This window comes from Aquarana catesbeiana, linkage group LG03 (genome assembly GCF_042186555.1).
Source record: "Aquarana catesbeiana isolate 2022-GZ linkage group LG03, ASM4218655v1, whole genome shotgun sequence".
Lineage (NCBI taxonomy): Eukaryota > Metazoa > Chordata > Amphibia > Anura > Ranidae > Aquarana > Aquarana catesbeiana.
This window is the reverse complement of record NC_133326.1, coordinates 732,836,292-732,862,113: the sequence shown is the minus strand read 5'-3', so window position 1 is coordinate 732,862,113 and position 25,822 is coordinate 732,836,292. Positions and strand designations below refer to the sequence as shown.

At 44.8% G+C, this 25,822-nt stretch overlaps 2 protein-coding genes across 2 annotated transcripts in view; both read left to right on the top strand.

Moving 5' to 3' along the window:
- LOC141133842 (phospholipid scramblase 3-like) overlaps positions 1–25,822 on the top strand; it is a 599,764-nt gene that overhangs the window by 384,161 nt on the left and 189,781 nt on the right. The window lies entirely within an intron of this gene.
- LOC141134392 (NACHT, LRR and PYD domains-containing protein 3-like) overlaps positions 1–25,822 on the top strand; it is a 284,164-nt gene that overhangs the window by 221,918 nt on the left and 36,424 nt on the right. Inside the window, exon 8 of the mRNA XM_073623957.1 lies at positions 18,672–18,848. Within this exon, the coding sequence (XP_073480058.1) occupies positions 18,672–18,848 (177 nt within the window). The remainder of the gene's footprint in view (positions 1–18,671; positions 18,849–25,822) is intronic.

The window sequence follows — 25,822 nt, the reverse complement described above, 5'->3', positions numbered from 1 at the left end:
CCTGCAGTGAGATATGGCTAAACTGTATGCAGTGGATATATATATATATATATATATATATATATATATATATATATATATATATATATATATATATAGATGTATATATAGATATATCTATATATATATATTAAATACACTGCAGCTAACTGAGTTACCTGCCTGAAGTATATTAGAAATAGTACACCAGGAACGAACTGCAGTCAGATCTAGCTAAACTGGATACAGTGTATATATATATATTAAATACACTGCAGCTAACTGAATAATCTGCCTGCCTGCTCAATCTAAATGACACTCTCTCTCTGTCCACGCCAATGACACACTACACGAGGCCGACGTGCAGGCGGCCTTATATAGTGTGGGGCGTGGACTTAGTCCCCCTGAGCCATGATTGGCAAAAAGCACCCTGTCTTTGGACAATTATGGCTCTCTTAGCTGAGGGCGCTGTGATTGGCCAAAGCATGCAGGTCATGGTGCATGCTCTGGCCAAACATTATACAGCAATGCACTGTGCTCCCGCAGTGCATTATGGGCCATTACGCGCCGCTCGAATTTGGCCCATAGTGTTCTGTTTTTGACGAACGGGCGAACAGCCAATGTTTGAGTCAAACTCATGTTCGACCCGAACAGAAAGGTCATCCCTAACAGCCACATTGGAATGTTGTATGTTGTGTGTGTGTGTGTGTGTGTGTGTGTGTGTGTATGTATATATATATATATATATATATGTCTCATTTTGTTGTGTACTCTTTGCTGTGATCGTTTGGGGTGTGACTGTATTCTATTGTGGCTGTCTGCCTCAAATATTATGGGATGTGTAAGTGTGTTTGCTGTGAGGAAAGAGGGAAGGGGACTCCTCCAGCAGCCCCCCTGCTGATAAGACTGTTTACTGATGAGAAGTTTGAATACACCTTACCTGTGTGTCTATTGTCATTGGACAGTTTAACCCGCCCTGAAACCAAGGGTGGGGGAAGTGTCTCTGAGTTATTTATCTGTTATAACATGTGTGATAATAAATCAGTTTGATGTTATTGTTCACCCTACACTGTGTTACGGCTGGTGACTGGGTGAGCTAAGGGGTCTTGGATAGTGCTGGTTCTGGACAGAGGAAGCATTGGCGGCGGACATAGTCCTGTTGAGGACGAGGGTTTGTCACAGTCTTATTCATTTCATATGTCTCCATAAGTGTTCAGCACAATGGAACAGCAAGCCTTGGAGTCAATCTCAGGCAGAGCCATGTCAGATATCCGATGGGATCAGGCTAATCAGGTCTTCACTCGTGATATCACCCATACACAAGACAACTCAGCATGTGAGATGGAATTTGCCAAATTATTCTGGGTGATGAAATCTGAAGTAACTCTGTGATGGGACCTTACAGGTCTAAATTAATATCTTAATCACAAGATGATTCCCAGAGGTTTTACGGATAAAGAAGATCCCTACAACAATTTATTCTGAATCTTTTGTTCAAGAGTGGAATGATATTTTGGCAAAATGCTCTTCTGATCTGATACAACTTATTGTTCATGAAGAAAAAAGTCTGGAAAAAGATTAATATGGACATTATTACACAGAAGGAGATACTGTATGTGATACATTTTCCACTTCACCTGTATATGGATCTACAGCGTAAATTACAACAATCTATAGAGGAATTGGAGCTCCAGATTACACAAACAAAAAGATCCAAATACCTATGGGATGTCCAAGACTACCAGAATAATATGGTCTAGGAATGGGGTCGCAGAGACAATATGTATAATAAAACCCCATGTTCCATATTGAAAAAGAAGAAGAAAAAGAAGGGAAGTGTCATTAAAAGGGTTAATTTCAGCTCCCTGGAGGCTTCATATTCATTAATCAGAAACATCCCCCACACTTCTTCCTCTTTTAGACAAACAGCAGGAACAGTCTTTCCCCTCCACTATGGTATTACAGATTACCAAAGAAGAAGAAAGAAACAAAAGAAATGTTGCAGGAGAGGCAAACAAGAAAGAGGAGGAAGTTGTAGGTCCCTCCAACAGAAGGTATCCACAGAGGAACAGAAAATAGACTCTGATGTGTCATGTATCTCCACAGTTGTGAATTTCAGATATACAGTTATCTGAGCACGAGGTCTCTTTATTGTCTAGGTCTCTCCTTTTCACCCACCTATCACTTCAATGTCTTTGATACTATTTTAGACATAAATAGATTCATATGTAATCTTTTATTAAGGAAACATTTTCAGAAGGAGGGAGATGAATGGGAAGAGACACTGCAGACCTCTACCACTGTAAATAGTTAAGTCACTTTGGATATTTGTGATTCTTTTATTTCTCTGATTTAAAAGCCAAATTATTTTTGGATCAGTTACAGTCTGAATCTCAGCCTGGCTTGGTGGGGATTCCACATAGCTCTATATACAAAGGGGAGACTTTTCTTTATCTTTATCCAGTACAAGCTAGGAACCCCAGAGTGGATGTTTTCCAGGACATTGTTGAGAAGGAGCTACTTGATATAAAACAACAATCTTCTATGTCACAAGTCTCTAACATCACTAGGCAAGAAAGTTTGGCCCTAAAAAAATTGAAGGAATCTAAGCAACAAATTATTAAAGAAGCCAATAAGGGGGGTGCGGTTGTAATATTAACAAAAGAACAATACTGTTCTGAGGCTATACGTCAACTCAGTAATCCCATAAATTATTCCCCCCTGCCAGGGAATCCTACAGCTGATTTTCAATCACCCTTATTGGCACTTCTGCATAGAGGAAAAAAAATGGGGTTTTGTCCCCCAAAGCTGAAGAATATTTCTACAGAGACGATCCAATAATACCAGTGTTCCACCATCTTCCCAAGATTCACAAATCCGAAAATGTAATTTAAGGCCATCCAATAGTAGCTGGTATCATCTCTTTGCTTGAACGCTTGGGAGAATGGGTAGATTATCATCTTCAGCCACTGATATTAAGACTACCAGGGTATGTTGGGGACAATGGTATTGTTTTGTCACATTAAAAAATTGGTTGTATTGACATCTGACTTTCTATGGGCCTGTTAGGTACCTGGTAGTTGAGCCCGACTGGTAGAAGAAGACCTCTCTTAAGCGCTGGTTCAGGAGCCACTGAAGTGGGAACAGTGGTCTCTTGAGCACAGTGGGTAGGAGTACCTGATGCGGGTTCTTGCAGAGGCCAACACAGGAGCTGAGAAGACGTTCCTCCGGGATGGCTGAGCTGCGGATGCTGACAGGCTGAAGCGGATCAGTAAGCAGGCAGGTGGATGATATGGCAGCAGCAGAACCTGGAGCTGGAAGAGCAGGCTGGAAGCAGCGTCACAGGACACAAGAAAAGCGTCAGACAGTCAGACAGGCCGTTTTGGCAGAAGATCAGGCAGGTATATGGCAGAAGGGATGATCACAGGATAGTCAAGCAGGCAGGTGTTCGGCAACAGGTCACAGGATATAAGCAAGGTCAGTCAGGCCGGGTTGGATTGGAGACAGAAGAATGTTCAGACGTAGGGTCAATAGCAAATAATAACAACAGGCAGGATACAGGAACTCAGGTGCAGAGCTGCAGACGAACAGCACCTGATGGAAGCATCTGACAACCTTTTAAAGGGTCTTTGGCGCCAAACAGCGCTAGCGCGAACGGGCGCGCCGGCGCGCGCCGGTGCCCCCTAGTTGGGAATTCAGCTGAACTGCCCTGGAAAAGCCCCTTGTGCACCTGCGCGCACGCATGTTTGCCCGACGGCCACCGACATGTCCCTGACAGGGCCACATTGGATGTTCGGGCTCTTTACTCCTCCATTCCCCACAATGCTGGACTGAAGGCCGTTGAGTATCATTTGAATAGATACAGTACCTACTCACACTTGCAGCGCTTTATTCTTGTGAGTGTGGAGTTTATTTTATCACACAATTATTTTCTTTTTGATGACTGCTTTTATGTCCAGCGCTGTGGGGCATCAATGGGGTTAGATTCTTGCCTTCCATAGCTAATTTGTACATGGGGTGGTGGGAAGAAATGTGTTTGTTTTCCCCTAACAGTTTGTTTATACATAACATCAGGTGGTATGGTTGTTATATTGATGACTTGTTGATGGTGTGGGATGGGGATAGCATATCATTAAAGGAGTTTGTTTATTATTTGAACGACAATCAGTTATTTATATTTTACAATCTGTTCTAGTTCTCTGAGCATTGACTTCCTGGATATCACCCTGACCAAGGATCCAGAGACTGGGGTCATACATACCAGTACTTACTAGAAGCAATGCTCAGGAAATACAACATTACGTGCTACAAGCTGCCACCCATCCCATCAGCACTATCCCTATGGGGGAATTCTCTCGTGCCCGGAGGAATTGCTTTTCGGACACAGCCTTTAATAAAGAATGTGATAACATCACTGCCAGGTTGGTACAGAGAGGTTATTCAGGTACACTGATTAAGAAGGGATTTGTTCATGTGAGAGAGAAGCAGAGTGAAGTATCCCTAGTCAACACTTTTAATGGGACACTAGGTATCAGGAAGGGATAAAAAAACATATAGGAGAAGGGAGAACTGACCATAAAGGTCCAGCCACCTTTGTTACTACTTTTTATAAGGAGTACAAACAGGTGTTGGACATAATCAAAAGGAATTTGCCCATTCTCTATTCAGATACAGGTCTTCATAAAGTATTTGGGATAGGTTGCGATTTCTCCAGTCGGAGGGCCCCCATATTGGGCTCCCTTCTGTCCCCGAATCTCTTTACATCACAGAAACGTCAACCTACCTGGTTGTCCTATCCTGGTAGTTTCCCATGTAATTTAAAAATATGTAGATGCTGTCATCTGAATGCCTCTATTAGGTCATTTAGCTCTTTTAGCTCAGGAGAAAGCTTTGAAATTAAACAGTACATTAATTGTGGGACTCGTTTTGTAGTGTATATTATATTTTGTGTCGCATGTAATTTGTAGTATGTGGGGTGCACTACACGTGCCCTACACACTAGAATAGGGAGCATTACTGTGACACTTTGAATCCCAATGCTAAACACATTTCTCATGCCTCACGACACTTCAGAGAATGCCATGCTGGGGATTTGTCTTTCAGGTTCACAGGCATCGAGAGATTGACTCCAGGGGTGGAGATAGGGGTAGGCGACTCTTTAATAGAGAAGCGTGGTGGATTTTTAGGATTCAAACAAGAGTCTCCCTGGGGTTGAACTTCAGGTGGGTCCTGGATTTACATTTGTACTCTGAGTCAATCTGTGATAGTGTAAAAAAGGAACAAAAAGCAACAAAAACATAGACCTGTGTTGTGCCCTGGTCAAGTGGTCAGTATGCCTGAAAGGGGGCATACCCAAGTATGAATTGAAATAAAATGAAAAAGAAAAGAAAAAGGGAATGGGTGGGTGGGACACGAGATCCTACGACCACAGGAAAGAGAAGAAGGAGGGCAGGCTTTATGCAGCCTGACTCCTCCTACAATAACAGGCTGACCTAGGGTCAGCCTTACACTTGTACTCGGAGTCAATCTGTGATAGTGTAAAAAAGGAACAAGAAGCAACAAAAACATAGACCTGAGTTGTGCCCTGGTCAAGTGGTCAGTATGCCTGAAAGGGGGCAAAAATGACCAGTAGGATGAATATGATGCCAAATTATAGCCCACTGAAATTACGTATAATCTATCAAATTACAAACACTTATGGTATCTCAAAAAGTGGCTCTGGGCCAAACCCAGAGAAACAAGACGACCTCCACCTACCCAAACGGGCTGGGGTCCCTGGCACAAATACACCGAACCTGCTCCTATCTCTTATGACCCAAAAACCGGGTATAAGCCTGCCCTGAGCACCGAGCTGGTACCCAACATGAAGGAGACCATGAAAATGTGATAGATACCACACGGAAAATATGACCCATGATGAGAAGTCAGCTGATCACAGCAGGAGGCCTACTCTTCAAGTACCCTGAGGATTGCTTATAGAATGCGCAGCAAATAAAGAAAGTCTGTCAGGGTCTCCAACAACATGAAATGCTGAGTCCAACCAGATACGCCCTGACAATGCCATGCCGATATGAGAAAAAAGGGGCAAAAACCGAACCAAGTAGGAAGCCTACTGATCCTGACCTAGAGAATGAGAAAATTCGGAATCCACTAACCCCCTGAGCCTGTAAAAGCTGCTGGAGCTGCCATGGCTGACTTACCATAGTTCCATGCTTCTACCAACCCTATCCAAAAGTAACTAGGAAATAAAAGGTCGTGTGCATACCAGAGGGAAAAACCAATCCCCTGGGTAACCTACTCCGTGTAAGTGACATGCCACTGGGACAGCAACATGAACTACGAAAGAACGTGAGCATGCTGAGAACCTGCGCCAGGAACGTAAGCTGCGTGAAAGAACGAAACACATGTATAATGCGAGCTATGAAACGTGACCAGCCTAAGCACCGAGGCTGCAAGAAACAGCAAACTACATGAGAAACCCCGGTAGCACGAGAACGTGAAATGATGAACAGCGTGAGAAACATGAGAACGAGAGTAACCTTGGGAAAACATGAGAAAACCTAGAAAAAACGAGAGAAACATAAAAGTGAGATTATCATAGAAACAACAAATTGCAAAAGACACGTAAATTGCATGAGACACGTAAATTGCATGAGACACGTAAACTGCATGAGACACGTAAACTGCATGAGACACGTAAATTGCATGAGACACGTAAACTGCATGAGACACGTAAACTGCATGAGACACGTAAATTGCATGAGACACGTAAATTGCATGAGACCCGTAAACTGCATGAGACCCGTAAACTGCATGAAACACGTAACTGCGTGAAACACGTAAATTGCATGAGAAACGTAAATTGCATGAGAAACGTAAATTGCATGAAAAACGTAAATTGCATAAGAGACGTGAGTTTGTATGAAATACATAAACAGCGTAAGAACAGATGAGGAGACTTGCCACCGAACAAAACGATCACCTCAATCTGTCAACCCATAGACGTGATGGGTAATCTGCAGTGGTAGAACATGAACAACCCAGCTGTTTGAAAGCAACCAAATAACATTACATACAACCAGCCCCAAGACATAACACCCCTGGTACCTGACAATGATGATGTGGGTGCAGGAATGGCAAGACCAATAGCGCAAGAAAGTGAACCTAATGATGACACCCCCCTACTGTATGCAGTGAGCGAGCCCGAGTAACCTGCAACGCCAGGACAGGAAATTAAAAACGAACACTCAGGGCTAAGATACCCACAGACTGTGGAGGGTAGAAGTAAATTTGTAATGGTGAACGTGCACGTATGACATATGGGAAACAGGCGAGAAGATTGTGGGACAACAATCAATTAAAAAACGAAACCTCAGCCTGTACAGATCTGTAGACGTGACAGACCCTGAATGTGAGCACTAGCTAACGGAAATGCAGCGAACGAAAAGCTGTGACAAAAAAAAAACAACCTATGACATAAACGTAAAATACATGGGAAACCGAGAGAAGCATGGAAACCAAGAGAAGCCTGGGAAAACGAGAGAAGCCTGGGAAAACGAGAGAAGCATGGGAAAACGAGAGAAGCATGGGAAAACGAGAGAAGCATGGGAAAACGAGAGAAGCATGAGAAAACGAGAATCAAAGGAAAACGTGAGAATCAAGGAAAAACGAGAGAATCAAACGTGAGCACCAAGGGAAAAAACGTGAAAACATGAAAAAAGTAAGAAAAGTAAGAAAAACATGAGGAATGTAAGAAAACATGAAAAGGCATAAGAAGTGACACATTGCACGAGAAACCATAATTGCATGAAAACACTGTGAAAATTGCATGAAAACACTGAAACTGCATGGAAAAATGTGAGAAGCAAGGGAAAAACCTGGGAACCAAAAGAAACGTGAGAACCATGAAAAACGTGAGAAATGAAAGAAACATATAGGCATAAGAAATGACAAATTGCATAAGAAATCGTACATTCCATGAGAACACCGTAAATCGCATGAGAACCGTAAATTGCATGAAACGTAATTTGCATGAGAAACGTAAATTACATGAGAAACGTAAATAGCATAAGAAACGTAAACAGCATGAGAAATCGTAAATTTTCATGAAACCGTAACCTGCATGAAACTATGAAAAACATGAGAAACCGTAAATTGTATGAGAACCGTAAAATGCGTGAGAAACCGTAAAATGCATGAGAAAACCGAAAAATGCATGAGAAAACCGAAAAAAACATGAGAAAAACCGTAAAATGCATGAGAAAACCGCAAAATGCATGAGAAACCGCAAAATGCATGAGAAAACCCGTAAAATGCATGAGAAACCAAAAATACCTGCGAAACTGTAACATGCATGAGAAACCGTAAATTGAAAGAAACCGTAAAATGAAAGAGAAATTGTAAATTGCAAGAAAACCATGAAATGCATAAGAAACCGTAATTGTATGAGAACCGTAAATGCATGAGAACCATAATTACCTTAGAAATCGTGATTTGCAAGCCCCCAAAGGACCCCCACAGAATATGATGAGATGACAGGCGAATGAGCAAGTGTCGTGGCAACCCCACCTCCTGAATACCCCTGAACCTTAAGTAGCAAAATCTCATCCATCTTTTAGCACTAATAGCGAATCGGATCACATAGTAAAAAGATTAATGTGCAGGGAGAGAGCTAGATCTAGTAACAACTAGTGACTTCCTGTTGTGGGACAGGAAGTGAATGGAATCTCGTGGTTGGGGACACAGATGCTAATAAAAAAAAAGTTAGTTGGAGGTGATGAACGGGGAGGAGGAGGGGGAGGGGGAGGGTGATCATGTGTCTGGATGACAGCGATAAGTAGCACACAGCACACACTGGCACACAGGAGGAGCTGTGAAGTGAGGAAGCCTCAGTCACTACTGACACAGAGCAGAGGAGGGGGCGGGGCCAGAGACAGCCTCAGCAACAGGTCCCCGGCGAGGAGGAGGGGAGAGAGAGAGCGCTCAGAGAGTGACCGAGAGCTTCCCGCAGCGCACACACTGCCTCTCACCGGCCGGGAGACATGAGCGCTCCCGGGGACGGGCCCGAGCTGGACTTCGACTATCTCTTCGAGTACGAGACGAGTACAACAGGGGCGCCGAGCTGGGCGAGGAGGACAGAGGTGAGTGTGTATGTGCGGACACCGGCACGGCTCCTATGACGGAGGACGGGAACTTAGAGGGCCGCCCGCGTCGCTCCGAGTTAGTAGTGCTGTGAGAGGGAGAGCGGCCACTACGAGCGGTGCCCCCCCTTTTCCAAACCTGTAACCCCGCCGTAGAAATAGGGAGACTTGCAGCCGCACATCTTCCTGCTGAGACGAAAACCCGGAAGTGACGTCAGACGCACACGAGATCCTACGACCACAGGAAGGAGAAGAAGGAGGGCAGGCTTTATGCAGCCTGACTCCTCCTACAATAACAGGCTGACCTGCGGTCAGCCTTACACTTACTCTGGTTATAATGTATTAATATATATATTTTTTTCCTTTTATCTTCCACCGCTTCTCATATTTTGTTGTCCTATCTTGTTCTCCCCTTGGCCATTTACATTATTGTCTATCAAATTTTATTTTTTATTATTATGAATTACATACATTCTATCTTTATTTTTTATTCCTAATGTGGTTTGCTTTCCTAAAGAACAACTTTCAATCCTCCTTTCCTTCTGGCCTCATTGTATCAATTTGAGGATTAAGAGGCTAATTGGAAGTCTCTGTGACCAATGAAGGGGGGCGGGGTGGGGAGTGTTTTTTACAAGTATATATTTTGTGCTGTTTTTGTGCATTAATGTTGTGAACAAGTCCCTTGTGGCTGAAACGCATCTACCTCTGCTGTACTTTTATCTTTTATGGAGATACAATAAATTTGGACTGATTTAAAGAGCATATATGGAATTGTGGGTTGTCCTTTATCTATTCATCACATTGGCAGCTGAGCAACTGCACATCCTGCACCCAACAGCTCAGGAGGAGTTTCATTAGCTTGGGGGTAATAGCACCTTTCTTTGTTGTTTATACCTAGGAGACGGATCCCTAAGGGCCTTTCCTTTGAAGGACATAAAGCAAAGACTATTAAGTATATTCAGCATAAATGCAAGCTCCCTGTCCATGCCAGCTGAAAAATAAGCCATGCGGTTTACCTTAGTTGTTTTCAAAGGGTCAAACACTGCGTGTGGGCTCATAGCGCTCCCCCGCCGGTCAGCTTTGGCCGTCGGGTTCCCTAATTGCACCTTTTTCCACCCATAGTGAAGGATGTCTTGGTGTGATGTGGATGCCAGTGACACCCCTCCCTGTGCTGACACACCCCAAGATTCCCTAGAGCAGGCACATGCACATGCCTTCCCGGAAGAAACAGCCACTGTGCACAACCACCTCCTCTAGGCAGCAGAAGCTAGTGAGCAGCCAGGAGTAAAGAAAAACCAGAGAAGCCCCCTAGTGGTTTATCATATTGTTACAATCATAGACTTGTTTAAGGCAAAGGGCATAAACAAAACCCACTGAGTCTCTACAGATATGCAAATAGAGGGTTATCATTGTGCAAGCACCTCATTCTAACAGACGTGGGGGACAAAAATACTGATACATAATTCATCCTTGGAACCTATTTGTGATTAAATAAGGGGTGAGTCAGGGGCGTGGCCAAGACCGGCACGTGAGAGGACACATCTCCCACATCTCCTGCAAGTAATCCGTGACCGATCCTCCCCCAGCCTTCCTACCAACACCTTACCGCTATATGCAGCATGATTTTGCCCCAGGGATCCCTGTGAAACCCCTGCCGGAATTAGTGAAGATATCGCCACTGTGTTCACAGTGAAGGGAACTCCTCGTGGCACAGACAGGATGAAAGACATGGGACCTAAAGCAAGTAAGTCACCTAAAACCCTGGGTAAGGATGCTCCAAGGGACATGATTTACTATGCCCAGAATATGTCAGGGACCCTGGGGACAGCGCTGCCATCCCGCTCAGAGGAGTTAATACACCAGCAGCCAGGGGAGCAGGCACAGGCGGACATTTTACCTGATCACTGGGGGAAGAAGAGACAGAACAGGCTGACCCCATGGCAATGGAGCAACACTGCTCAGACACTCATGACATGGCTCAGCCCACCTTAGCAAATATCCTTTGGGCTGTGAACAACTGCACAGCATCAGTTAACACATTAAAGGAGCAATTTGGGGGTCTAAGGGAAGATGTGTCATTACTGAGACAGGATTTACAAAAGATCTGGAAACGCATCACGGCTGTGGAGAGCAGGGTCAGTGAGATGGAGGACCAGTTACCACCCAAAGCTGCATACCAGATGGCTAGAGAAGCTATCGATAGATGGAAAAATTGTCTCAGACGAAACAATGCGCGTATTGTGGTCCTCTCTGTGCGGGTCACGGGCAGGGACCCCACTACTTTTGTGGAGAACTGGTTACTTAAAATATTTGGGAAGAATGCTTTCTCACCTTTCTTTGCAGCGGAACATTCTCATAGAGTGCCATCTCACCTCCCTCAACCAGCGGGTCCGCCCAGATCTATCCTGGCGAGACTGATCCACTAGTGTGCGCAAAGCAAGGGAATTATCCGACATAATGGTACCAAGGTGTCCTTTTACCCGGACTTCTCGGCGGAAGTACAGAGACTCAGGGCCAAATTCACTGATGTTAAATGCTGGCTGTGGCAACTACAGTTACCATATACAATGTTGTAACCCGCAAAACTCTGGATTGCTGTGAGGGCCAAGCTCAGTTCTTTGAGTCAGCCAAGGAAGCTTCAGCATGGCTTGAGAGAAATGAGCAGGCCTTAAAGCGTCAAGCGCATGAGGTGGAGGAGGACTGACATCTGAATTATGGGTGTGATCACTGGCTCCAAGTATACAAACCCATCCTTACAGTTTGCTGTCTTTGAATAGGGAGGAACACCTTCCATATGCTATGATGCTGTTCTCTGGCTGGGGGATATAATATTGCTACAGATCAAAAGGAGAGCAACTCTACTCAAATGTTGGATTTACAAATTTTGAACTTGGACAGATTTGAGCGATTGAATATCACTGTAACTACTAATGTTGCCCTGTTGGCACTTTGTGAAGTTCAAGGGTTCGGTTGGTATGCAGTTTTGATTCACTTTTCTATTATCAGCTACAGTATCAACAGTGACAGGTGCAGCAGAAGAGACATGCCTCAACAACACAAATGCCTTGTATTAGATGCTGTGCCCAGCCTACATGGGAGGTACAATTTGTCTGCAGCCACTTGCAAGACGGTAGGCTGGCCTAAGACTCTGAGTCCCTGGAGGCACGAAGGCTCCTGAGCCTGGGAATCCCTGTCAACACTGGTGCTTGATCTAACCTACCTTTCTCCATGGCAAAGCTACCTATAGTCTCTTGGAACGTAAGGGGTATTCATTCTCCTTTAAAGCACACTATGATCTTTATGTGCCTTAAAAATTTACCCTGGAGGTGTTTTGTTGTTTCCAGTAAACTCATTTGACAGCAGAGACAGTGAGCTGTCTATGATACTCCTAGGTGGGGAGAGCCTATCACTCTAAACATATCTCCTACTCCAGGGGGTCAGTGTTTTAATCCATGGAGCTCTGGAATACCAAAAATATGCCAGTGTCATAGACACGGAAGGACAATTTGTTTTCATTCATTGTCACTTTTGGATATTGTCTTGTGTGTTAGCTTGCATTTACATACCTCCGCCATTTACAGCAGCGGTGCTCAGGCTCCTGATTGCATTCCTGGATGGCAGGCCTGAAGTGCCACTGCTCGTGATTGGGGACTTTAATTGTTGTTTGAACCCAGTCTAGGTCTAGGATAGACATCCAGCCCCTAGGCCCTCTGCCCTCTCCAGGGGTACTCCCCTGGCATGGTTGTTGCAAGAGGTGGGGTGGGTGGATATCTGGCGTCAACGCAATTCGAGTGTCAAGCAATTTACATGTTTCTCTAAATCACATGGCTGATGTGGGGGTGGGCAAATTAAGCATGCTACCATTTGTAGCTGATTTGGTACGTAGACCCCAAAGTGTGTCAGACCATTCCCCATTGGTGATGCACCTTCTGGTAGCCCCACCGGCTACACTACCTAGAGCCCCATAGAAATGTAATGCCTTCAGGTTTAAGCTATTTTACTCTCACGAGGGAATAGTGGGGAGCATGCACAAGTTCTTCATGTTCCAGGAACCCAATACCATGAGTCTACAACAATGGGAAGCCTTCAAGGTATATTTACGAGGCCTCTTAATAACAGAAATGAATAAAGTTAAACATGCTTCATCCGCCCTTAAGGCTGAGGTGGAAACTTGGGTCCAGGCAATGGAACAACAATACATAGCAGATCCTTCTGTTTCAACTGGGGAGGCATAGCAGGCTGCCCAATCTGCCTATGAGCATTTGCTCTCCTCCTCGGCTGAAAAGAAGAGATTCTTTTTTAAACAGGCGTTCTTTGAGGAGGGTGAGAAAACTGGCTAGCCTTTTTGTGAGGATTGCAAACTCCCACCAAAGATACCCTGCTGCAGGTGTCATCCAGTCCCGGGTGGACTAGTGCACCTTCCGGAGCTAATCATGCAGGAATTATCTGGTTTCTATGAATCTCTTTACAGTCCTGGCACCTCCTATGCCCAGGAAGAACTTGACCTATATTTACAAAATATCTCTTTCCCCGAATGATCTGCAAGCCAGAGGAAGGAGTTTGAGGCCCAACTTACCATAGAAGAGTTGCAGGTAGCGGTTGGTTCTTTCCCCAACTGCAAAGCTCTGGGGGATAATGGGATTCCCATAGAGGTATACAACCAATACTATGGAGAATTGCTACCACGTTTGCTAAAAGTTTTCAATGAGTCCCCCCCTTAATGTCAAAAGCAAATATTATTTTACTACTCAAACCAGGTAGGGACCCGGTTGATCCGGGTTCATATCGCCCAATCTCATTGCTGCAGAGCGAAGTTTGGCAAAGGTGTTGGCAATTCGGTTGAATGGAGTGATAGCATCTATTGTGCATGATGACCAGGCTGGCTTCATGCCCAATAAATCTATGGCCAATAACCTGTGGCAGCTGTTCTTAAATATTCAGTCCCGGGTGGACACTATGGGTAGCAGAGCGTTGTTGTCGTTAGACGCCACAAAGGTGTTTCAAAGTATAGACTGGAGTTATTTGTGGGCAGTGTTGAAGAAGTTTGCTTTTGGTCCTACTTACATATCATGGATACGTCTTCTTTATAGCCAACCACAGACTGCTATCTGGGCCTTTGGTACTTTATCCCATGGCTTTGCATTTAGGAGGGGAACTAGGCAGGCATGCCCGCTGTCCCCCCTCCTTTTTGCATTGGCTATTGAACCACTGTCAAATGAGATCAGGGCTAAGCCACACATTATAGGTTTTTGTTATGGCACTCTGCAGGAAAAGGTTATGCTATACACCAAAGATACCCTGCTCATGTTGGGAGATACTGATCTTTCCTTGTGGGAGGCCATGACAACCATAACCAAAGTTGGATTCTCCCATTTACAAATAAATTGGTCAAAATCTGCTCTACTTCTCTTAGATGGGGACGACACACAGTCTGTGACTTCCTCATGTCCCATACTTATTGCCACCTCCTTTAAATATCCGGGGATTCAGGTCACAGCTAGGTTGAGGGATTTCATACATCTAAACATCTCCCCCCTTCTCCAATGGTTTAGGGATAAGGTCAAAACGTAGAATGCCCTTCACTTATCGGCGGCGGGCTGAGTAAACTTGAAAAAGATGATACTCATGCCACAAGTGCTTTACTTTCTTCATATCACCCCCATGGTTATTCCCTTAAAGATTTTAAGAATCTTAATGCATTTCCATTACTTACAACTCCGCCACATGATTGCGGTACAAAGCCAGTCTTCAGAGTGGCATCTGTTCCCCAGTGTTTAGCCTCATCAGGGATGCTGACTCATCTGAAGGTTTTATTTCACAGTGCTTTGCCATACTGTTACAATCCGTTTTGAAGCAACACGCCCTGAAAGTGAGGGAGAAATGGGAGGCAGACGTTGGGCAGCTAGATGGGGAGCAATGGGAAGAGGTATTTCAGGCTGTAGGTACTTGCTCACTGAACGTGACACAAAGACTTACCCAGTAATATATATTGTTACAAATTGACTATACTCCCCACAGACTCCAACTGATGAACCTACAATCTGAGTCCACATGTACATGTTGTAAATGTGACCATGGGGACCCCATACACCTTCTATGGCACAGTCCCAAACTACACACTTATTGGGCCGAAGTAGTGACCAAGGTCAACTCAGTATTTAAAGTTTCCCTTCCACAGGACTCGAAAGCCTATCTCCTGGGGGCGCTGGAAGATTACGAGTGGGAGGTGCACACTAAAGAGGCTATTTATAGAGTCTTATTCCAGGCCAAGAAATTAATTATGATCCATTGGAAATCAGAGGATCACCCGACAATAAAGGAATGGATTACTAACATTGGTGTGGTGCTGCGAATAGAGAAACTTATATACCAGCACAGGGGAAGTGCACACAAATTTGAGAAAATATGGGTACCGTGGCTGGATGTTTTGGGACCTTCCCCGGTGAATCTGGTCATAGACAGATTACTGGGAATTAATATGGGTTGATTACTTAGTTATATGGAATAGTGTGATCGACTGGGAAACGTTATAAGTTGCTTATTGTTGTTGGGATGCATTGTACTGTACTATATTGCGATGATGAAACTGTTTGTATACCAATTCTGCAAAATAAACACCTTTTTTGTTGGATAAAAAAATAAATAAGGGGTGAGTCAAAGATGTTCACACCAGGGTAAGGACATGTTAAAATGATTGTAAATTCTCGTTTTTTTCTTTTAAATAACAAACATTCCTACACTTGCCTCCTCTGTTGCAGTTGGTTTTGCACAGAGCAGCCCGGTTCCTCCTCTTCTCGGGTCCCTCTTTGCTGCTCCTGGCCCCTCCCTCTTATTGAGTGCCCCCTCAGCCAGCAGCTTCCTATGGGGGCACCCGAGCTGACTCTCAGCTCTGTGTGTCCATTCAGACACAGAGCCCCAACACGGCTCTGCCCCCTGATTGGCTGACTGACTTAGATTGACAGCCGCGGGAGCCAATGGCGCCGCTACTGTGTCTCAACCAGTCAGGAGAAGTGTCCTGGATGGCTTAGACACTGGTGGACATCGCTGGAGAGAGAAGGGGCCCAGGTAAGTATTAGGGGGCTGCCACACATGGAAGGTATTTTATGTTAATGCATATAATGTACCTTCTGCCTTTACAACTCCTTTAAATAGGACACACCTAGGAGGGTGGTTAACCAGCTCATTCCCTCCCCCCTTTTCCTTTGGAAGCTTTGAGTTTATTCATACACTGGACTCTGTCATTTTTTATTTTTGTTTACTATATGAGCACCGCATGGAATTGTAACACTGGGCACGTGTGGTTATGATCATATAGATAGTAGTTGGGACTTTGTAGTCCAGAGTTTAACATGATTTATTCACTACAGAAAATTGGCAATTTATTATGAGCATGACCTATTTGAGATATCCCATTGTGTAAGTCATGTTTGTTTTGGTTATTGCTTATTATAGGGGCAGCGCTGAACCACTTTTTTCACATTCTCAGTTTTGGTATATGTAGGAACACCTATAGGTATATAGAAGCAGACCCCAATGTATATTTTATTTGTTTTTGTTTTTTGCACAAAGTAGAGCAGGCACTTTAACTAGTGCAGCACTGCTCTATATTACACAGACAACCTACAGTACATGAAGACAGAGGTAAGTGTTACCACAACCCCAGTGCTACTATACGGCTGTGTAACAAACCAACAATGTGTTGCAGCCTAATAAATTGGTATTGATGCAGAAAACAAACAACTTTATACGGGTAATTGATACCAAATCACCACTGCAGTGAATAGCTAGTAGTTCCCCAAATCCAGTGCTGTAAATACCTGTTGCATACTAACACATCACTGCTTTAAATGGTGTGTGTAAAAAAAAAAAAAAAAACGATATAATATTATATAATATAATATTCAGTGCTGCAAATTAACTTATTTTGGTGCATATAAATTGGTGTTATTACACTTTCTGCAGAAACCAACAGCTTTATACATGTAATTGATACCAAAGCACCAGTGCTGCATCTGGCTGCTAATACCCCAACCCCAGTGCTGTGACTGGCTGGCAATACCCCATCCCCAGTGCTGTGAATACATATTACAAACTAACACATTACTAATGGAAATGATGAATGTAATAAAACAATAACTGTTTACAAGTAATTGATGCCACAACTCCAGTGCTGTAAAATAAATGTATTGCGTTGCATATAAATAAGAGGAAAGTCCATATATCTGTGAGTAATCTTCCTCAATGATGGTGCCCCCTCCAGTGTGTCACTACAAAATGAAGTGTGTTCAGAGTCCTCCACCTCCGTGCTGATGAAATTCCCCCTCAGGTATTGGCTCCATATACAATATAGGTGTCATGTGCTTGTCCCCTCTCTGGGGGGCTCAATGGGCCCGAGGTACTTCCCACAAGATTACCAGTCACAAGCGTGGGATCCCTTTAAGGGATCTGGTCCCTCCTGATTGGCTGGATATAGCACTCCAAACAAATCAAAAATGCCAACAATAGTGAAGTACGTCCTTCAAAACAATTGTCTCTTTATTTACAATAAATGACCTGACAACCAATAATATGTCAGCATATCCAGCAACCAATTGGACAGTAGATAATATCACTCACCAGCACCACTTCCGCATGAGGGCCGACTCCCCAATGATTGGTTGACCTGCTGACATTTTATTATTGCTTGTCCGTTTGTTTAGCAATCCTCATGGATTTTGCTGCATGAAGACGCATGTGAAGTAGAAATCCCATTATTTCCTATGTGGCCGGTTCCCATCGATGTGCCGCAGTTTAGTGTGAAAGGGAATCTGGAGCCTTTCACACCTCCAATGTGTGCGTTACCACGTACTCCGCAATGTACCTGCAACAGTGTAACTCCACGCTAATGCCCCGTACACACGGTCGGATTTTCCGACGGAAAATGTGTGATAGGACCTTGTTGTCGGAAATTCCGACCGTGTGTGGGCTCCATCACACATTTTCCATTGTATTTTCCGTCACACAAAGTTTGAGAGCTTGAGAGCAAAATCCGTTGTCTGAATTTCCGATCGTGTGTACACAAATCCGACGCACAAAGTTCTACGCATGCTCAGAATAAATAAAGAGATGAAAGCTATTGGCTACTGCCCCGTTTATAGTCCCGATGTACATGTTTTACGTCACCGCGTACAGAATTATCGGATTTTCCGACAACTTTGTGTGACTGTGTGTATGCAAGACAAGTTTGAGCCAACTTTTCAGGTGGGTGACAACTTACCTCCATTTGACAGGGGAGGCCCAACCAATATTCCATCTAAATGTCCCAACATTTAATTTTCTAAGACTCAGCCCACTGATTATTCATTGGCTGTATCTACTTTTGCCCCTCCCCGGAAGAACATTTCATTTGCTAAGACCCCACCCACTGACTATTCATTGGATGTGCCTACATTTGCCCCTCCCTGGAAGAACATTTCATTTTCTAAGACCCCGCCCACTGATTATTCATTGGATGTATCTACTTCTGCCCCTTCCTGGAAGAACATTTCACCTCTTTCCTGCTTCTCCCTCCAGTATTATGGACTGTAAAGTGACATTACGGTGCTGTGATGATCTTTGCTCTGTTATCTCCACAAACCGAACACTGACCGAACTGGAGATAAGATTGGATGATGGTGAGAAGATGTCAGACTCAAAAGTGAGACATTGTTGTGAGGTCCTCCGGAATGCCGGCTTCTCTGTGGATAGAGGGTAAGATCTGTTATATTGGAGGTAACACACATACTAAGTCTTAGAATGTGAATAGTAAAATGTAGACAACATTGGATGTTGATGAGATGATGGTGGTGGGACGTTGTTGGGAGGTCTTCTGACACCCGGGCTGCACTATAATGAAAATGGAAGGACGGGTGACAAACATTCTATACAATTTCTGTAGAACCCATTGGAGGTCTCTGTAGTTCTACAGATAATGAGAGAGATGATTGAGATTTCCTGGGCCAGTCACAGATTTCTCAGATGATGGAAAATGTATTCCTCATCCCAAGTTTTATCATTACAGATGGGGGGATGGGGAAAATAAGATACACCACTAATAATCTTATGCCGCGTACACACGAGCGGATTTTCCGTCGGAAAAATCTTAGATGGTTTTTGCGACGGAATTCCGCTCAAGCTTGCCTTGCATACACACGGTCACACAAAAGTTCTCTGAACTTTCGACCATTAAGAAAGTGGTAACGTACAACACTACAACAAGCCGAGAAAATGAAGTTCAATACTTCCGAGCATGCGTCGGAATTTTGCGCGTCAGAATTGCCACAGACGATCGGAATTTCCGATCTGAACTGTTTCCGTTGGAAAAATAGAGAAATGCCGCATACACACGTTCGGAAATTCCGCCAGCAAAAGACCGATGTGAGCTTTTGGTCAGAAAATGCGACCGCGTGTATGTTCCATCGGACTTTTGCTGGTGGCATTTCAGCCAGCAAAAGATTGAGAGCAGGTTCTCTAATTTTCCGATCGGAAATGACGATCGTCTGTGGCAATTCCGACGTGCAAAATTCCGACGCGTGCTCGGAAACAATTTGATGCATGCTCGGAAGCATTGAACTTCATTTTCTCGGCTCGTCGTAGTGTTGTACATCACCGTGTTCTTGACGGTCGAAAGTTTAGAGAACTTTTGTGTGACCGTGTGTATGCAAGCCAAGCTTGAGCAGAATTCCGTCGGAAAAACCATCCAAGATTTTTCCGATGGAAATTCCGCTCGTGTGTACGCGGCAAACCTGCTCTCAATATTTTGCTGGCCAAAATGCCGCCAGCAAAAGTTTGATGGAGCATACACACGGTCGCATTTTCCGACCAGAAGCTCACATCGGTCTTTTGCTGGCGAAATTTCCGATCGCGTGTACGCGGCATTAGTCAGGTCCTACAATCTTCCACAAGGTTTTACCTTTACAGAAAAATAACCCCCCGCTGTCTATCCAATGTGTTAGTATAACTGAGCCAATCAGATGTGTGTTCTCAGCCTGTACACATGACAGCACAGCACACCAGGCATACAGCCTACTATCCCAATGGTTGGTTTGCCATGAATGTGTGGGCCCCTGCCATGGTAAAGGCAGCTCAGTATTAGGTGGGGGATTCACAAGATGGTGGGGGTCTTAAAAATTGGGGACACTTATCAAACCCCTAAAGTGTGAGGACAAAGGGGGTGGTTTGGTGTATTTGCTTACTGGGGTCAGTTATGAGGAGATGAGATCACACATCCCGCCATCTCCATATAATCTACATCAGATCTCCTCCCAGCATAGGAGACCACTGACATACATTGTACAGCTGTAGATTTGTACATTACACATCTCACACATTTCCAGGAAGACAGAAAAATACTTTCCTTTACTGTGTATAAAAATGTCCCTCATTTCTTACACAGCACAGTATGAGCTCCCCTTTTCCATAAATTCTTAAAGAGCACAGTACGAGCCCCCCTTTTCCATCATTTCTTACAGAGCACAGTACGATCCCCCCTTTTCCATTATTTCTTACAGATTAAAAAATTACTCTGGTTTACTCCAAAACTGGTACTGCCTAGTTCTTGGGATAACTATAGCCAGATTCACTGGTCTTGTGTTCCAGAGCTTGGGAAGCAACTTCTTGGCGAAGATTAGGGATGAGCTTCGAACATCGCATGTTCGACCGTTCGTCGAATTTCAAACGTTATGGGCCATCACGGCCCATAATTCAGTGCAGCATCACAGTGCATTGCTGGCTGATGATTGGCCAAGCATGCATTATGACCCACATGCTTGGCCAATCACAATGCCGTCTGTACAGAGAGCCGTAATTGGCCAAAGCCAGGGTGGCTTTGGCCAATTATGGCTCAGGGGGTTTAGTACATGCCCCACACTATATAAGGCCGCCTGCGTGGCGGATTGTGTAGTGTGTTGCGGCGGAGAGATAGACAGAGAGACAGTGTCATTTGATTTAAGTTAGATAGACTAGGCAAGCGAGTCAGTTAGTTTTATATATATATATATATATATATATATATATATATGCATCCTAGGTGTTGTGTGTGTGTGTGTGTATATATATATATATATATATATATATATATATATATATATATATATATATATATATATATATATATATATATATATATATATATATATATATTCAGTTTAGCTAGATCCGTTCCTGTTATTCTCTTCCTACTGACAGGCAGGCAGGTGTTTTTACAGTATTTACAGCTACCTGAAGAAAATTGCTGGTGTTCTTCTGATCCTATTAGACCTATTAGCTGCAGTATTTACAGTTAGTGTAGTGCGTCCTCTGCACAGTGTGCACCTAAAGCTACCTGAAGAAAATTGGTGGTGTTCTTTTGATCCTATTAGTACAGCAGGCAGCTGCAGTATTTACAGTTAGTGTAGTGTGCCCTCTGCACAGTGTGCACCCAAAGCTACCTGAAGAAAATTGGTGGTGTTCTTTTGATCCTATTAGTACCGCAGGCAGTTGCAGTATTTACAGTTAGTGTAGTGCGTCCTCTGCACAGTGTGCACCTAAAGCTACCTGAAGACAATTGCTGTTGTACTGTTCCTATTAATAACACAGTCAGGCAGCTGCAGTATTTACAGTTAGTGTGCTGTGTCCTCTGCACAGTGTGCACCTAAAGCTACCTGAAGAAAATTGGCGGTGTTCTTCTGATCCTATTAGTACCACAGACAGGCAGCTGCAGTATTTATAGTTAGTGTACTGCGTCCTCTGCACAGTGTGCACCTAAAGCTGCCTGAACTCAATTGCTGTTGTTCTGTTCCTAGTAATAACACAGGCAGGCAGCTGCAGTATTTACAGTTAGTGTACTGTGTCTTTTGCACAGTGTCCACCTAAAGCTACCTGAAGACAATTGCTGTTGTTCTGATCCTATTAATACCACAGGCAGGCAGCTGCAGTATTAAAGTTAGTGTACTGTGTCCTCTGCACAGTGTGCACCTAAAGCTACCTGAAGAAAATTGCTGGTGTTCTCATACTACTAATACTACAGGCAGGCAGTTGATTCTGCTAGCTGCAGTATCAGTATATATATACATCCCAGCTTTGTGCAGCTACATCTCACTGCAGGCCATTAGTATGTCTGGAAGCCCAACAAGGGGAGACAAACAGTCACAAGCTAATAAAAGAGGGCAAGCAGGCTCTGTGTCTAGAGGCAACAGTGCTGGTTCTAGAGACAGTGCATCCTCATCAGCACGTGGCCATGGGACGCTTGTCCTTTTTTCGGAAGCTGGCCGTGTTGAGTCGCAACATGCGGAAGACTTGGTAGAGTGGATGACCAAGCCGTCCTCATCCTCCTCATCCTCTCTCACCCAGGCTCAGGGTACTTTGTCTGGCAAAGCAGCTGCCAACGCAGCCTCTTCCCCCGGCTCAATGGCATCAGTCACTCCTTCCCTAGCCCTACCTCCTGAGGAGTCCCCCTAACTGGTTGACCACGGTGTTGGGTACATGCTCCAGGAGGATGCCCAGCATTTTGAAGGCTCCGATGATGGTACCCAGCTAGAGGAAGGCAGTAACATGAGCCCAGAGAGAGGGGGTGCCCAAGAAGGACAGCAATCTGGCAGTCATGTTCCCCCAGCTGCAGCATACTGCCAGCTTTGCTCCAATGATGAGGGAGGGGATGATTAGGTCACTGACTCATCATGGGTGCCTGATAGGAGAGAGGAGGAGGCACATCTCCAGCGAGGCAGGATGCCCTCCAGGGGCCAGCTTAAGGGCAGCACACCAACTGCATCACACCGCAAAGCTCCGCATGTGCAGGGTGCTGCTGTCTCTGCACGTTATTCCAAAATTTCTTTGGTGTGGGGCTTTTTTGAGGCGAGTGCATCAGATCCCACCGCTGCTATTTGCAACATGGCTAAAACATAACCCGCTTGGGCTCCACATGCTTGACCAGACATATTTCGACATGCCATGCAGTTCGTTGGCAAGCATACCTAAAAGACCCACACCAAAGAACAAAGCGGACCTCTCCTTGCTCCTCATCAGCTGGGATCTCCAACCCCACTATACCTTCAGTCCTCTCTGAAACCTGCACTTAGAGGAATGAAGGCGTAGAATTAGGTGTGTATAAAAACCAACAAGGGTTAACGCTGCGCTAGAAGCCTAATTGAAAAATATGATGAGTACTATATTAAATTGAGAATTAACCGATAACACCAAAGCAGCCAGCATCAAAGAGTCAGACACACAAACTCCAGATACAAATAATAAAAAACGATGCAGCGCTAAAGATGAGCAATAATGTGAAAAATCATGTAAAAACCTATGAAGAAGCTTACAGAGCCAATAAAAATCTAAAAATAAATACAAAACACAATGTGTCATGAATCAGTGCCACAAAAGATGATGTAGTTCACCAAAAAAATCTGAGTATACAATTAATAAAATAATACATGTCAAATAATAATACATGTCAAAGGAGAACAACGTAGTGACGTCAGCATCACAGGCCATGCCCTACGCGTTTCGGCATGATAGGACGCCGTCTGGGGGTTCGCCCAACCCCCAGACGACGTCCTATAGTGACGAAATGCGTAGGGCGTGGCCTGTGACGCTGACATCACTACGTTGTTCTCCTTTGCCGAGATTGATGGGAAGTTTGTGCACAGCGGAAGCCTGTGGAGACACCATGACATCCCAATTGCCGTTTTGTTCATGCCTATCTGATTGGACTCTCTTGTAAGTGTATTGCTTTATTTATTAAACTTTCTGCTTGGAACGATTACACTATGGGAGCCTTCTTTGTTTATATTTCCCGAGTTATGCAGATTTAGCCGAAAACACAGATGCCGGTATAGGTTGGTGGGAGACCTTAATATCCCCTATGCTTGGTTAGACCACCAGCGTGGTCTTTTGAGTCGGTAAGGAGCCTCATTACTCACTCGGGTGCATTTAACTATTGGGAGATTGGATTCCTTTCATCACGATTTTTGGATCTGCTTCTTAATTTTACTTATGGACTTTTTTTGCACTAAGTGTGATGGGACTTTTTCATGCATTTTCCTTTTCATTTATTATGATTAATATCACTTGATTATTATTTGACATGTATTATTTTATTAATTGTATACTCAGATTTTTTTGGTGAACTGCATCATCTTTTGTGGCACTGATTCATGACACATTGTGTTTTGTAGAATTAGGTGTGTCACAGCCAAGTACTTGCGGGTAATCTGCTCAGATTGTACCAGGCAAATTTCCCTGCCCCAGCTGCTGCACCGCCAAAAGAAGTTTGCTCCCAGCCATCCACATGCCCAGCGGTTGTATGCTAGCTTGGCTAAATTGCTAGCATTTCAACTGCTGCCTTTTCAGTTGGTAGACGCTGCCCCCTTCCGTGAGTTTGTGGAATGTGCGGTTCCTCGGTGGCAGGTTCCCAAATGCCACTTTTTCTCACAGAAGGTGATTCCGGCTCTCTACCGGCATGTGGAAGGCAAAGTCTTGGCCTCGCTGGACAGAGCGGTCAGCGGTAAGGTGCATTTTACCGCTGACTCCTGGTCCAGCAGGCATGGACAGGGACGTTGCCTATCTTTCACCGCGCACTGGGTGACTCCTCTGGCAGCTGGGAAGGATGCAGGACAGGGTGCAGTACTGTTGGAGGTTGTTCCACCACCACACCTCCAAAATTCTACTAGTGGTGATTCTGCCACACCTCTCACCTCCACCTCTCCTCTTCTTCTTCCTCCATGGCCTCTTCCTGTGCTGATTTGTCCTCGGAACCAGCGGTGCTCCATAGGCGTTAAAGGGGCTACGCAAGCATGCAGGCAAAAAGATACCATGCGGTGCTTGAGCTGGTGTGCTTGGGGGACAGCAGCCACACTGGAGCAGAGATTCTGTCAGCTCTGCAGGGGCAGGTTCAGAGGTGGTTGACGCCACGCCAGCTTAAGGCAGGTATTGTAGTTTGCGACAATGGCACCAACCTCCTCTCCGCACTCAGACAGGGACAAATGACCCATGTGCCCTGTTTGGCTCATGTCCTTAACTTGGTGGTGCAGCGGTTCTTGGGCAGGTACCCGGGCTTACAGGATGTCCTGAGGCAGGCCAGGAAAGTCTGTGTGCATTTCCGCAAGTCATATAAAGCCAGTGCTCAGCTGGCTGACCTCCAAAAGGAATTTAACCTGCCCAAGAACCGCCTAATCTGTGACATGCCCACCAGGTGGAACTCAACGTTGGCCATGCTGCAGCAGCTGCACATGCAGCAGAGGGACATCAATGAGTACCTATGAGACTATGAAACCAGGACAGGGTCAGGGTACCTTGTTTTTTTTCCCCACACCAGTGGGCTATGATCAGGGATGCATGCACTGTCCTGTCACCATTTGAGGAGGCCACGAGGATGGTGAGCAGTGACAGTGCATGCATCAGTGACACTGTTCCTCTTGTCCACCTGTTGGAGCACACGTTGCGTGGAATAATGGACAGGGCACTTGAGGCAGAAAAGAGGGAGGAAGAGGAGGACTTCCTTACCTCTCAAGGCCCCCTTTATCCTGACAGTGTTCCTGTGTGCCCGCCGATCACACAGGAAGAGGACGAGGAGGAGGAGGATTGTGGAGGTGGAGCCTGGCACTCGGCATCAGCAGCAGTTTTCAAGGGATCATTTACAGTCCGAAGAAACCCATGGACTTGTACATGGCTGGGAAGAGGTGGCTGCGGATCATGTCGTCCTTAAAGAC